We start from the raw sequence: 13,188 nt of genomic DNA, 5'->3' as shown, positions 1-13,188 counted from the left end.
AAGAAAGTCAGCGCTCTTTGTCCAGCACAGTCTCTGTTCCTCGTTGAGTATGCCAGTGTTCGATGTTGAATTGATATTGCTGTGGCTTTTGATGCCAATGTATGTACCAGTATTGCTCAGAGTGCACCATATTAATCACACTGTGCTTTACACAAGGCTGAAAATATCCAGAGTGTTTCCATACTTTATATTTCTGTCTGAAAAGTAAGAAAGAAAAGACAAATCAAACCTTTTATGGGTTTAGTTGTTGCCTTTTAACTACTTAGTAGCTGTATTTAATAGCTAGAAACCCATGGTTAAACTTGTGCTCACATGCACTTCTGGCATAGTCCTATTAAATCCATATGAAGCCAGATATGATTATGTGCAGATGTGGTGTGCTTCACTATATGGGACTGGGCCAAAGACTTTAGATGTGGTGTTTCACATGGTGACTTACATTATGAATGGATGTACTATACAAAAGTTGCTGCTCCTTATTTATTGCGGTGTGCTGCATGGAACATATTTATTTGAAAGCATTAAAATAAATGATCCAAAAGCATGTGCATAATGAGAGAACTGCATTGTCTCTGTGCTGCTGTAGAGGTTACGTTAAGGTCCAAATAACAATTACACTACGTCAGTTGTATTAAAGATGTAAGATCCGTAACAGTTTGTTTGAGTGGATGGAATGATTTTTTTTAAATGCCTATTATTTCTAGGCACTTTAACAATATTTCAAATACAGTCAACCATTGATACTTGTCATGCAAGCTAACACTAACAGTCTGACGAAGGGTTATGGTTCCTGAGTATGACACTGGTATCGCTAATAAAACGTATCAAACCCATTTTGTAGCTATGTGGTTAATCTTCTTATGCCAGCACTACTCAGCATGTTCATTACTGGTCACTGGCTAAGCACTGGGAAAATGTGACTTCCTGGAGCTGCAGAATGCTCATGCAAGTGCTATGTAAATAAATACTGTAGGGGTCTGTTAATGGTTAATAATACATTTGCATGCAACAGGTCCTGCTACAAATTTTACATATGTGCAAGAGAGCTAATCTCTGATAGTTTCTCAGTTTTACTTTTTCATAGATAGCAGCATGTAATTAGACACTTTGTGACGATGTACATGAAAATGATGAAGGTACAGAGAAAAGCCTACTTTCTGTGGCTGTACTGTATTTGGCTAGGCAGGGAAAAAGACTGCCTGGAGTGTTTGCCTTTCACCCCTATGAGGAGGTAGCAAGGCAGGATACTTCAGCAGGCTTCAAGAACTGGTCAACTTTAGCTAGCCTGCTAACCTAAGTTTCATGGCCCAAAGGGGCATGAATAAAGATTGAATGCATGGGCAGTCTCACTGGGGCAGATCTGTATTACTCAGGTTGAACGCTCTAGGTAAGAACAGTTAGTGAGCACGATGGGTGCTTTAACTGCGCAGGTAGAGTAAATCAGAACAAATTTTGTCACTTGTCTGGTAACGTGGGATAATCTGAAGTAATCTGGGACAAATATTGTCATTTTGCCATAAATTGGAAGGGTTTACTTCCAATGAAGGTACTGTATTATGGTCTCTCTCTCTCTCTCTCTCTTCCTGGGGCCCTTCTGTTGAAACTATTCCATTTTGCATAGAATAATAGCACAAAATGTAAGCATGACTCTCTGGTTGTGTGTGTTTAGGAGGACGAAGGATTTCAGTTACTGCTGCAATTCACTGCAGCATCAGTGTTTTATGGTTATCGGGGTTAGGACGGGAATCCAGACCTCCTCACTTTGGGTGAGTGCCACAACCACTGGGTGAGTGCAGGTCAGGATCATTTTTCCAATCAATGTTTTAGGTGTATAAAATGGAACAGTTTCAACAGGATGGTATGAAAGAAACCTACTCCAGAAGATCTTATTGCCTGGTAATTAGGGTATCTCCTGAGAGATGTGGGTACAAGATCTCTTAAGCAAAAGGAAGAATAGAACCTGATTTTCCCAAGCAGTTATTTTGACAACTGAGCTACTGAGTAAAGGATGGGACGCGCTTCTTCCTGTGAACTTGCCTCCATTTTTGAAAAAAGGTTTTAGGGGCACCTATACACGAGCAGCGAGGCTGTTGCAACAGAGTATTGGAGCAGACTCAATTAATCAGGTCTTCTGGAGCGTGGCAATTACCATGGTCCAGCAGACTCCAGCCTCTCGTGTATCAGCGTCCCCACACTTAAATGGCGATGGGGGTGTCAAACAAGCTTTAGTTAAAGTGACCCCAGCACCATTTTTAAGTGTGGGGACGCTGATCTGATACACAAGATGCTCCAGGCGCTTTAATTAGAGCAGCTCTCGGAGCACCCCTCCCACCCACTCCAGGAGCACATATGAACCCTAATCAGACATAGGTGCCTAAATCCCTAAGTGTGCCAGGATTTAAGGCGCACACATCTGTTTGACTTTCACTGCTAGCAGACTTAGATAGCTGACTCCTGTGAATCCCATTATAAAGTGATCCTGTCCCCCAGGCACTATGGAGGAAACCTGAACTCCTGCTATGGATGCTGGGAATTCTCCTCAACATCAGGACACCTAAAAGTTAGCACTGCAACACTGACCACTAGGGCATCTAAATGCCTCTTGTGATCTAGTGCTCCAGTGCACATGAGCTCACAAGCGCATATGCAAACTTTGAAAACAAAGGTGAGTCCTACAGAATGGCCAAATGAAATGCCAATAAATCTGCCATTGTAACCACTGTGTCAGCGTTCTCTAGTTCCCATCAAATAGGTTCAGGGTGTGCATGCCATTATGTCCAGTCGTTGATGAAAAACTGCCTCAAATACAAAAGAGGTTCTTTAAAACTGTCACTCTCCCACTGTGAACTGTAAACTCTTGGCCAATTTGCCTCTGCTTTTTTTCCATATTACCTTTCTGTTTGAAACCTAAGGGGAAAATCTCTGCACGTTTACCTTCCACGCTCCCTCTCCGTTGTGGCATTAATAGCTTGTAAAACAGTTTTAAGAGGTGCCTCAGAAGACCCTTCAGGATTTGCTGCTGTGTCAAAAGGAAAATGCCCAGCTGCCACAGACCCCTTCTCTGCTAACGTGGCAATGGGCCTAGTTCACACAGAAGATGCTGCTGATAGTCTTGTGTGTGTCCTCCCCTCCCCCAGCAAGACTGTTCTATTTTTTTCCTATTTTTCTATTTTGTAAGGTTACTAGTGCCAAGCAAAGCTCAGTACAAGCTCATCACAGGAGGGTTTCACAGAAAATGTCCAAGCATATGGTAAGTGTAGAACAAAACAAGCTAGAAAATCTAAAGCTCTGCATCTCTGTCAAAAAAGGCATTACAGTGGAAAGAAGCCAGAAGAGAGATTCGAAGCCAGCAAGCATAACATCCTTTCAGTATTCAGATGGCCTCGCAAGCAGAAGGGCTTCATGGAAGATCAAGGATGATTATGAGAGAAGTTGCCAAGAGGGATATTGAGGCTGCTATTGATTGCAGGGTGGGGGGGGGATGCAATAAAACAGCAGTAATAAGAGGATCAATTTGTGATGAGCTTTGGAGGTGGTGGAAATCAAGTTTGAAACTTGATGTGCTGAGGAAAATGGAGGGTAGCAAAGGTGTTTTACCACCTGATCCTATGCTTCGTGAAATTAGTATCAGAATTTCTTTTGAGTAATAATACAGGATCAAAGCCTTGTGGAGGAAATGGATGGCCTAAGGAATTAAATGAGCAGCAGCCGTGACAGTTATCTGGGAAGAGGTTGTTACAAGACCTTGTTAACAGCAGTTTCAGTAGAGAAGCCAGCTGGAGAGACTTCAGTAGGACATGAGAGAGGACAGTACTAGGTAGGTGCTGGAGAGTGTTGATTCAGCAGCATTCCTCATTGCACAGACCAGAAGGGAGTTTCCATGAATGAGCACTCTGGGTATCGCACTTACTGAGGACATTACAGGAGTGCGTGCAGTTTGGGCGGGGGGGTGAGAGAGAGGAACAGGGAGCGAGTTAATTTTTTTTCAGAGAATGGGTGGTCAGGAATTTCTGTGGAAGAGGAAATCCTCTCCCTTGCTAAGCTTAAGACAAACAGCCAATATTTTAGTCAGTTTTGTAGCCCCCTGTTTATATTTGGCAAGTATTGCAAGCTAACCCTGCATCTGTCAACCATGTAGCTGAAGATTTAGAAAGCCAGTGACAAATGGAAGGTCATGAAATTTATGAGATGTTATTCCTACTTCTGGATTCTTAACCACTTTTGTTAAAAAATCCCGTATAAGAAAATGGATTTTTCAACCTTCCCATTAGGTCAGAGCAAGATTGCCCAAAAACTTCAGGTTCCCAGTGAAATGTAACAAAGCAGCACAGTCCTGGCAAAGGGAGCGGGACAGAAACTTCAGCAGCAAGCAGTGTCTCTGTCGCTGTGAAGGAATAGTTTCTCATCAGGTAAGCAAGGTGCTTTAGTGACAGTAGTTAGGTACACAGTGAGCCTGCCTCATTGGGTTTTGGGGGTGGAAAGATGGCAATAAATTAAGCCTTTCTTTAGAATGTAACTGGGGCAGTTGGAATGAACTTTGCAAGTAGTTTAACTACTGTGCCACAAGGAATAGCACAAATAGTGGTTAAAAGCCCTTATTAGCACACATTTAAAATATCGCCTGTGCCTAAAAAGTAACAGGCACCTTGATAACATCCTCATGGTGAAGCATTTGCCAAGTGGCTTTATTAGAGGCTGCCCACTATTCACAGTAAGAGCTGTATACTGCCCCTTACTAAACAAGAATATTGTATATCATGTAGTTAAAAAATGCAATTTGTTCCAGTGCTGATCCTGGGTTATTTGCTATGTTTAAAGCGCCCTGGAGTGTTATAAAGTAAAAGTGTCTCAAGGTCTACATATTTTAAACCATTAAATAATCTATGGATAATCACTAGCTTTAAAAAAAATTGTTTTCCAGCCTAAGCAATGATGGTAAATATTTCAGCTGAAAACACCGAAGCCTGAAATTTACCATAACTTTTTATCTGAAGTGGCATATTCCCTCTCTTCCCTCCTCAGGACCAGTCAGTGCTGAAGAGATGTGTGGGGAATAATAGAACAGAAGCAATATGATCAAGTAGATAATAGGGGAACACCCCGGCAGGCTAGCCATCCACCCGTAAGAAATCTGTGGAGTGGTTTGGTGGTTCCGCATTTTTAGTAGGGTTAGGAAAACTTGCCTGACTTATTTTGGAAGCCTGTGGTATGTTTGCTCACAAAAAAAAATGTCCCTGCAAACTTTAACAAGAAAATGCTGCAGTTACCAGGCCAAAAAGACAAACAAAAAAAGTCCTAGCTCTGATGTAACAAAATGTTATAAGTCAAACGTGTTGGAAACATCCCAGCAGATTTCATGCTGATGTGTACGGTTGTCAACTGATAACTCTTTTTTCAAGGGCAAGTGCTGTAGAGTAAATTGGACTGCAGAATGCAGGTGAGGTTACAAACCATGTCATCCCTGCACATTCCCATCCAGGAACCCAGAGTACAAACATTAAAGGCGCTCTGTTTTTTACAGAAGTCTTAACAAGTTCTTAGTTTGAAAGTTCATATCACATGCATCTGAATAGGGCGTAGCAGATACCACTGACAAAGGTCTCTGGATGCTACTAGAAAATATTTAGCAAATCCATACAAGAGTGATTGTATACGGAATATCCTGCTTTGTTTATAGTGCAATTGCCTGATGAATATAGCCAGAAAAAAGGCAAATCTGAAAATTCCCTCACAAATCTGTCTGCCTTTGCTCTTGTACTTGCCATGAGGTTAGCAAAATCCATTCCTTGGTGCTCACAGCCTTGTGACAGCCTATCTGACTAATCATGTTGAGTCCTCTATTGAAGAACTCTTGTCCCCTGGGCTGGGAAAGTGGTTAACAGTGGTATAAACAGAGATAGAGGGCATGTTACAGCAACCCGCCGTGACCAGTGGGGTTGCTGTAAATTATGGTTTGTTTCTCAGACTCCAGGTGATAGTTTGCCTTCATTAAAAATAAAAATCTGTGCAGGTATCATCATTCCTTTTTAAAAGTGGATGTAAACCCTGCCTTTGTGCTAGCACATATACATCTCAACATGGGCATGGAGGGAGTAGCTCCAAAGACAAACGGTTCAAATCCTTCCCAGTGAGGCTTTAAAAGTTTGCAATTGCCAAGAGTTTTTAAACACGTTGCATGGGGATCTCGCCATCAGGCACTAAAATAAATGCTGCATTCTGTGTTCAGAAAAGAATTTCTTCCTATAGCTGTCTGGAGTCTTCACATTTGTTCTCATCAGCAAGTGTGTAAGATGGACAGTTAAGTGCATAGCTTAATGAGGAGTAAGGTTTAAAGACAGGAGCCATGTCAAATTGCTTGTAGGTCTGCAGTGTTGAGTACTGGCAGGTCCCATTCACAATCACTTGTTACCAGGGGAAATAAATCTTGGGGCAGTAGAGTACAGGGGAAGGGAGTTTTGTGTTTTTTTTAAATCAGAAAGATAGTTGTATTTGAGAATTGGAATACAGTGTGCCCCCCTGAAAATCTCTCATCTGCAGAGCTTGTGAAGTGTAAAGACCAAATTCTATTGCACCTGTTAGGCACCTATGTAGACTTCCGTGCTTAAGCTGATTCTACCTCAGGAGCGGCCAATCCGTCAGATGCATGGGTGGCATGTGGCAGTTCAGGGAAGGGACAAGCAGCACCGTGGCAGATACAGCAGGAAGCAGAAAGAACAGGAAATGGAGCAGAAAACACAGGGAAGAAAGCAGAAAGCAGAGCAGCAGATTACACAGGGGGAAGGAATTGGAGTATTACTCAAGAGAGGGTGCAGGGGTAATTTGTAGTTCATCTGCCAAAAAGGTTGCCCCCTCGTTCTATTATCCTGATTGAATTCCTAAAAAACAGTTATGCAGAAGGTGGGGAGGTCTCTTCACTGTTGATTTGTGACTCACTCTTCAGGTTTGATGATGGTGTGCTACACACAAGTAGAAGTAGGACTGGACTTTTCAGGATTGAACAGGGTGGAATAGAATTGCGTTTAGGTGTCTAAGTCAATTTAGGTGCCTAATAGGTGGAACAGATTTTGGCCCTATCTGTTGATGGCTAGAAATGGTATTTAGAGGTTTGCTTTTGGGAACTGGCTTGTAGGTAAAGTAGATACGCATTAGAACAATGATCCAGGGGAACAGCAAGGGTTAATTGATTTCTAAAAGTCTGTTTGTGGCAAAGTTTCCTTCGAGGCCTACTGTGTCTGACACAGGCAAGCAGCAAGCAGACACACAGGCTAGAAAATTGAAGACATCTACCACACTGTTCTATAACAGAGATATGGGACTCTGCCATGTTGGCCAGGTCACAGTGACCAGCTGCAAAGCCCTTGGGATTTCCGCTTTTGTGAACAGACTACATTAGGAGACTGGTAAATAACCAAATTAGGATGTGTGCTATCACTGTGTATCAATAAAATTTGCCTATTATTGAAGAGAGAGGTCGTGGGTTTAGGTCCACCCAAAACAAGGTATCATAAATCCAGTGCCAACATCTATAGAGGCCCTTTTACACATGCTCTGGGAGTAGGGCAGGGGTGGCGGGGGGACAGTGCTTTCGTTAGAGTGGCTTCAAGAGCAGCTCTAATTACACTGCAGCGTCTCATACACCAGTCTCCCTGCGCTTTAAAATGATGATAGGGCGCTTGAATTACAGCTTGTTTGATTAATCAAGCCTGCTCCAACACACTATAATTACAGCATGTCCGAGCAGCCTCTGTGCTCGTGCACAGGCACCCTATAATTCTAAGGAGTCCAGTAGTGACACTGGGGAAAAGATAGCCTCTTGGTTATCAGTTTCCCATATGGAATTACAACCTGACTATAATCTTGCTTTTTAAAACACAGAGATAGTCCAGAGTACTCGTCCCCAGCAATCTATTTCTTTAATTTCTAGGAAATGTGAACAAGGCTGAGAAAGCCATTTTCTATAGCAAACTAATACAACACAATATATATCCATTTCTACTGGGCATTTATATCAGTTACAATGCAACAACTATTATGTCATATGCTTAGTTACAAAGGCATAACACTTGAAATATTTCTACAGACTTGCTGGCAACAAGCATCAGAGACAAAAATGTATATATCCAGCATTCTGGCTTTGTAAAGTTTAAATCGCCTTGCTCCTAAAAGGCATCATTCCAAGAGCCCCGCTTTTACTAGAGCTAGCTGTTTAAAACCGCAGAATAACTGTGAGGTTTCAAAGTAAAGAATGTTTGAGACTTAACTCAAAGAATACTTATTCTTGAGCTACATCTGTACTAACGCATTTTTCACCTCATGCTCCAGGGTTGTTGCAACTCATGTAGACTTAAGGAACTGTGTTCCTAACCAAACTCCATAAATGCTTTCATGGCTTGGTTGAACTTAGACAAGAAATAAAGTATCCAGCTGAATGGTACACATTAGATCTGCTGTACAATTGGCATAACAGACAACAATATATGTCGCATTGTTTGAAAGGTTTATTTCTATCTTCATAAATAGTACCCTAAACCTTGCACAAGGCACCACAAATTAGATGAAGTCTTGTGTTTTAGAATGTTTTAATCTTTTGAAGTAAATGAGAATCTAAAAACAAATATTTGCCAAATACAAGCCAGCATTTAAGGCAGGTACCATAGATATAGTGCATGGGTTTTTTTCTCCTTAAATTCATTTATTCAAAGAAGCAGCATTTCCTAGAAGTGCATCATACAAACAGGAATCCAAATATCAGCAAGTCCATGGTAGGCACCCAGTCTTGAAGTTTAATTGTATATGTCATAAAATGCCAAAAATACCTCCATAAAGTGCAAAGACTATGGACAATAACACTTTCTTCCCAGCATTTTGATACCAGTAACATAATACAATGACTAAACATTTATAAATGTGATCTCTATTACAAAAAACATGTTTCACATAAAAGCTTCATAATACAATCCAGAAAGAGAACTTGTGCGTGTACATATTTAAAAAGTTGAAACTGTACTATCAGACTTACTCTGTGTGCATAATGTACATATTATATTATTTTTAACTATAAACACGCACTAAGTTTATGACTATTTTACATGTGCCATCAAAATCATTCTGCCTTGAGCACCATGATCTCCACTGAGTATACTGAAATGATAATGTGTGATATCCAATATGCACCCACTTCGACAATATAATCCTCATTTGAATGTTACCTGTAAAATCTTATTCTTAGCTTCCACGCCCAACCCTCCCCCACAGTCTGATATTAGTGTCTTGCACACATAAGCACATGTCAGATGTGGACAAATACATTCATGGTCCTGAACCCAAAGAATAATTGTAAGAATTTCACAGTGATCTGGTTAAGGAAGCACAAAGACCAATGATTACACTTAAGAAGAAAACTGCCTTAAAACTCAACTGAAGCTTAACTGATATATGATGAAAAGCTAAAGGAATGAAATATTAGACTGATCAGAAAGTGGCTCTTTCCCAACTAACAGCAAAAACCTACAGCTGTAATTTTAGGTCTTGCTGACTGCAGCAGCCTGTGAGGTATGTGGCAATGGCTTAAATCGAGGTAGGTAAAGTCCAAATTTGTTTTCAATGCCTGCAAATGTGGCCACTGCTAATTTATAACCACCCACGTGGTCTGGGTTTGGAGCAGGTAGTGTGATCCTTGATTTGGGAACTGGCTCCGATCCAGCTGGTTTTCTGTAAAATAAAATGTAAAAAACGTTAAATTTCTGTAGTATAAAAAGAGCACACACCAAAATCTCTAATAGTTCCATGTATAGTATCAGAAGTCCTACAGCCACCTGGCAGAGAGGTATAGTATAGTGCAACGAAAAGATATTTTTAAAACGTTGTCGTGCAGTTAACTGTTTGCATTCTTATCAAGATGTAAGAAAGCCGGGGAAATTCTGTACTGCATCAATCAATAAGGCTGCAGTGAACTGATGTCACATCCTGGATCCAGGACCTACAGTTTCACAGGGCGGGGGTGTTAATCTTCATGATGGCGGTGTAATCAATGTCCTCAAAAGCTTATATTATAAGGCTGCCTCAAGACAGTTGGCTTGTTACATTTGATGCAACTGAAACAATATTTAATAACGGGAATTTCAGATCCCCTGTGCTACAAACAATCACAGCTGCACATGTGCAAGTCATATTATTTCAATTACTTCACTGACATCTATAGCCCTCTTGACAATATCAACAGCCCAGTTACATGCAGAACCCAACAAAGACTGAATGATGGTGCATTGTTCTCTACTAAGTAAAGCAGCTTGGAGTAAAGCAGAACTCCCACTTTCTACTCCCAGTTCTCCCATTCATTCATAGAACCCTAGAAAGTTAGGGTTGGAAGGGACCTCAGGAGGTCACCTAGTCCAACCCCCTGCTTAAAGCTTTGTCTAGCCAGGTCTTAAAAACCTCCAAGGATGGAGCTTCCACCACCTCTCTGGGCAACCTGTTCCAGTGCTTTATCCTTGCAGTGATTCACTCAGGATTTCCTCATATACTTGCATGGGTCCAAAATATGTAAGGGGTACTGCCCTTCTTGTGAAATGGGTATAAAAAGGCTTTTCTAATTCACAGAAATGTGGCAATACTTATTATTTCCAAAACCTTACTTTACTCACAAAGCTTTCTGTAACCAAAGGTCTTATTAAAAGGGCAAGGGGCACAAGGGTGAACTCCTGTAGAACCAGGGCCCAAAAGATAAAAATAGATATACTTACACTCCCCCAAAATCAACGTAAAACCACCTCTGCAGCAGCTCATAAGTCACCAGAGTTACACCAAACTGAGGGGAGGATCTAAACACACGAGCTTAAAAGAAAAGACTGTATGTGAGTAACAAAAGCTACTTATCAAAGCAAACTGGCTCCTGCTTCCTCAGCATTGTTTTACACCAGCAGTCAACAAGATTTTCCATTGGCAGGTTGAAATGACCTAGCTTGGTGGGCTGATGCTAGGACATGGTTGCTATGGCTGCTTATCCCTACCACCAGGCACAGAGGAAGGGCACCTGCCAAATCTCCCCAATACTGAAGCCCCCCAGCTCCATGGGCCAGATCCAGCAGCTCTGTAGGCTGTAGGTTTCCAACCCATTATACGCACCTCCAGCTCCTTTCCACAAAGCTTTTGGACCTTCCTCTCGCAGGATCTTGACAAAGCAGTCTACAACACCACTGTAAGTGGTTTGTCCAGCACGAGCTGCCACCTGTAGCCTTGTCTTTATAACATCAGCAGGAGTCACTAGAGAGGCTGCAGGCATGCCTAAGAAGGGGAGTGTGGGTGGGGGGAAAACAAAAATCAGACAAGTATCCGTAACTGGTTACACATGTAAATAGTAATGCTCAGACTGAAGCTAAAGAGCCACCTCTGACTCTTCAACTTATCACCAGCAGTACTTTGTAGAAAGTGTTGGAAAGGTGTTGTATGCATCAGGCATGTCTTTCCTGCAGTCATGAATACCACACATGCTCTGTCTCTGTCATTTGTTTCTTTTGAACTGGAAATGCATTTGGTACAGTTCACCCACTGTGTGTGCATGTGCATGTGCATGCATGTATTAGCAAGTCTTTGGTTACCACTGACTGCTCATGTAGCCCATGAGCTAGTCATTACTGAGATTCACTATGATAACGTACTTTCATGGCAAGTTAACTATGCCTTTCATTCTTGTATCTGAAAAATGAACACGCACGAGCCCTTGTGGAAATGACTTCACTCTAAATAACTATCGGGAGATGCACAGAGAAGTTTTCAGGACAAACCAGAAGCTTGTATAGCTAATATATTCAGAGTTTTTGGGGGGTGATGTCGATCTTTCCCTTTCCTTTTGACACCACTTTGTGGTTGCTGGCATTATCACTGCACAATACACTGGAAAACACGTTCTCACTCACGCTCACGTACACCTTAAATCTCATGCAGAAATGTCAGAGAGAATTTTGCACACAAATCAGCAAGATGCGGAAGCTAAGGTTTGAAAGGGTTCATTTTTCTCATTAGGAATTGCAGTTTTCAAAGGACAATGTTTGGAGGAAGATTTAAAATTTACCCTGGCAGATGATCAGAATGCAACAAATATTGAAATACCAATGAGTGATATTTCTAAAGTCATTCCTATCCTAACCATCGCTGTCCATGTTTAGATTTTTTTTAAAAAAGGCAGTGAGACTGTATTCAGAAGACACTGTCTCTTATGGTTTTATTATTTCCATTCTGCATCTGTTCCAAACCAACTTGGTCAGACACAGATGCATAAATCTCCTTTGCTTCTTTTTAGGCTTAATAATTCTGTAACAATTTCTGTCCAAACCAGCATGGTCTGGCTTTAAACATCACCACACCTTCTAGCAGGCTGCTCTGAAAAATATGAGCATAAATATGTACATGTCACTAAAACGAACTCCTCCTGCTCTCCATAATTCCAGCTAACACCATGCATGAATACACGTACCCACCCTAAAACTCGCATTTGCAAAAATGGTAAGCAAAGGCTAAAACAAAGTTTCACACAGACCAGAAATGCTGAATTTCTCCTCTGTGAGATATATCTTAGTTTTTAGTTAAAAGCTAGACTTCTATCCTTCAAATTTTTCAAGGAAAACCAAAAGATGTACTTAGAAACAATTCTGCTTACTGTACGATGCTGACACCCATCTCCTTATTCCCCATTTCTTATTCCTAGGGATATTTTGCAGCGAAAAACAAGAGCCAAAAATCTTTAAGATCTATTTATGAAGCACATGAGACTTTGCAGACATGTAGGCTGCTTACAGACATTAAAAAAAGACAACAAAAATGGCGCTTTACTTTAAACTCAGTGCGCTACCACACCAAGCCCAACACATGCCCAGAAGAGGCAGTGTGTTAGTTGGACCCGGCTCACTCAGCATCTATATAGACTGGGCACTTGGGGGGGGGAGGAGCAGGGGAGTTGTGCTTTTATCTAATAGCTGAGTGAATCAGCTATTAGATAAATGTGCCAAAAAGCATCTGATCTATATAGACACTATGGAGCCCAGTTGTAGTAATGTGCTGCTTCTGGTAAAGCTCAGGTTTTTTTGTTTTTTAACATCTGCAAGCAACCACCAATGCTTACAGGTCTTTGCCCTGAGGAGCTTACAATCAAGATTAGATAAATTACACCACAGGAGATGACATTAAAAAGGG

At 41.3% G+C, this 13,188-nt stretch overlaps 1 protein-coding gene across 5 annotated transcripts in view; it reads right to left on the bottom strand.

Annotated features, from left to right (window-relative positions):
* Window positions 1-8,562: 8,562 nt before the first annotated feature.
* The window catches only part of SLC25A13 (solute carrier family 25 member 13), a 143,358-nt gene continuing 138,732 nt past the window's right edge, over window positions 8,563-13,188 (bottom strand). For all 5 annotated transcript variants that reach the window (XM_025209014.1, XM_025209018.1, XM_025209016.1 and 2 more), the window contains 3 exons: window positions 11,125-11,283; window positions 10,743-10,833; window positions 8,563-9,711 (listed from right to left, as the gene is read on the bottom strand). In XM_025209014.1, coding sequence (XP_025064799.1) covers window positions 9,522-9,711; window positions 10,743-10,833; window positions 11,125-11,283 — 440 coding nt within the window. In that variant the 3' untranslated portion in view covers window positions 8,563-9,521. The remainder of the gene's footprint in view (window positions 9,712-10,742; window positions 10,834-11,124; window positions 11,284-13,188) is intronic.

This window comes from Alligator sinensis, unplaced genomic scaffold, assembly GCF_000455745.1.
Source record: "Alligator sinensis unplaced genomic scaffold, ASM45574v1 scaffold196_3, whole genome shotgun sequence".
In the NCBI taxonomy this organism is placed as follows: domain Eukaryota; kingdom Metazoa; phylum Chordata; order Crocodylia; family Alligatoridae; genus Alligator; species Alligator sinensis.
Note: the sequence above shows the minus strand (reverse complement) of the source record. Positions and strands in the feature narration are given on the sequence as shown.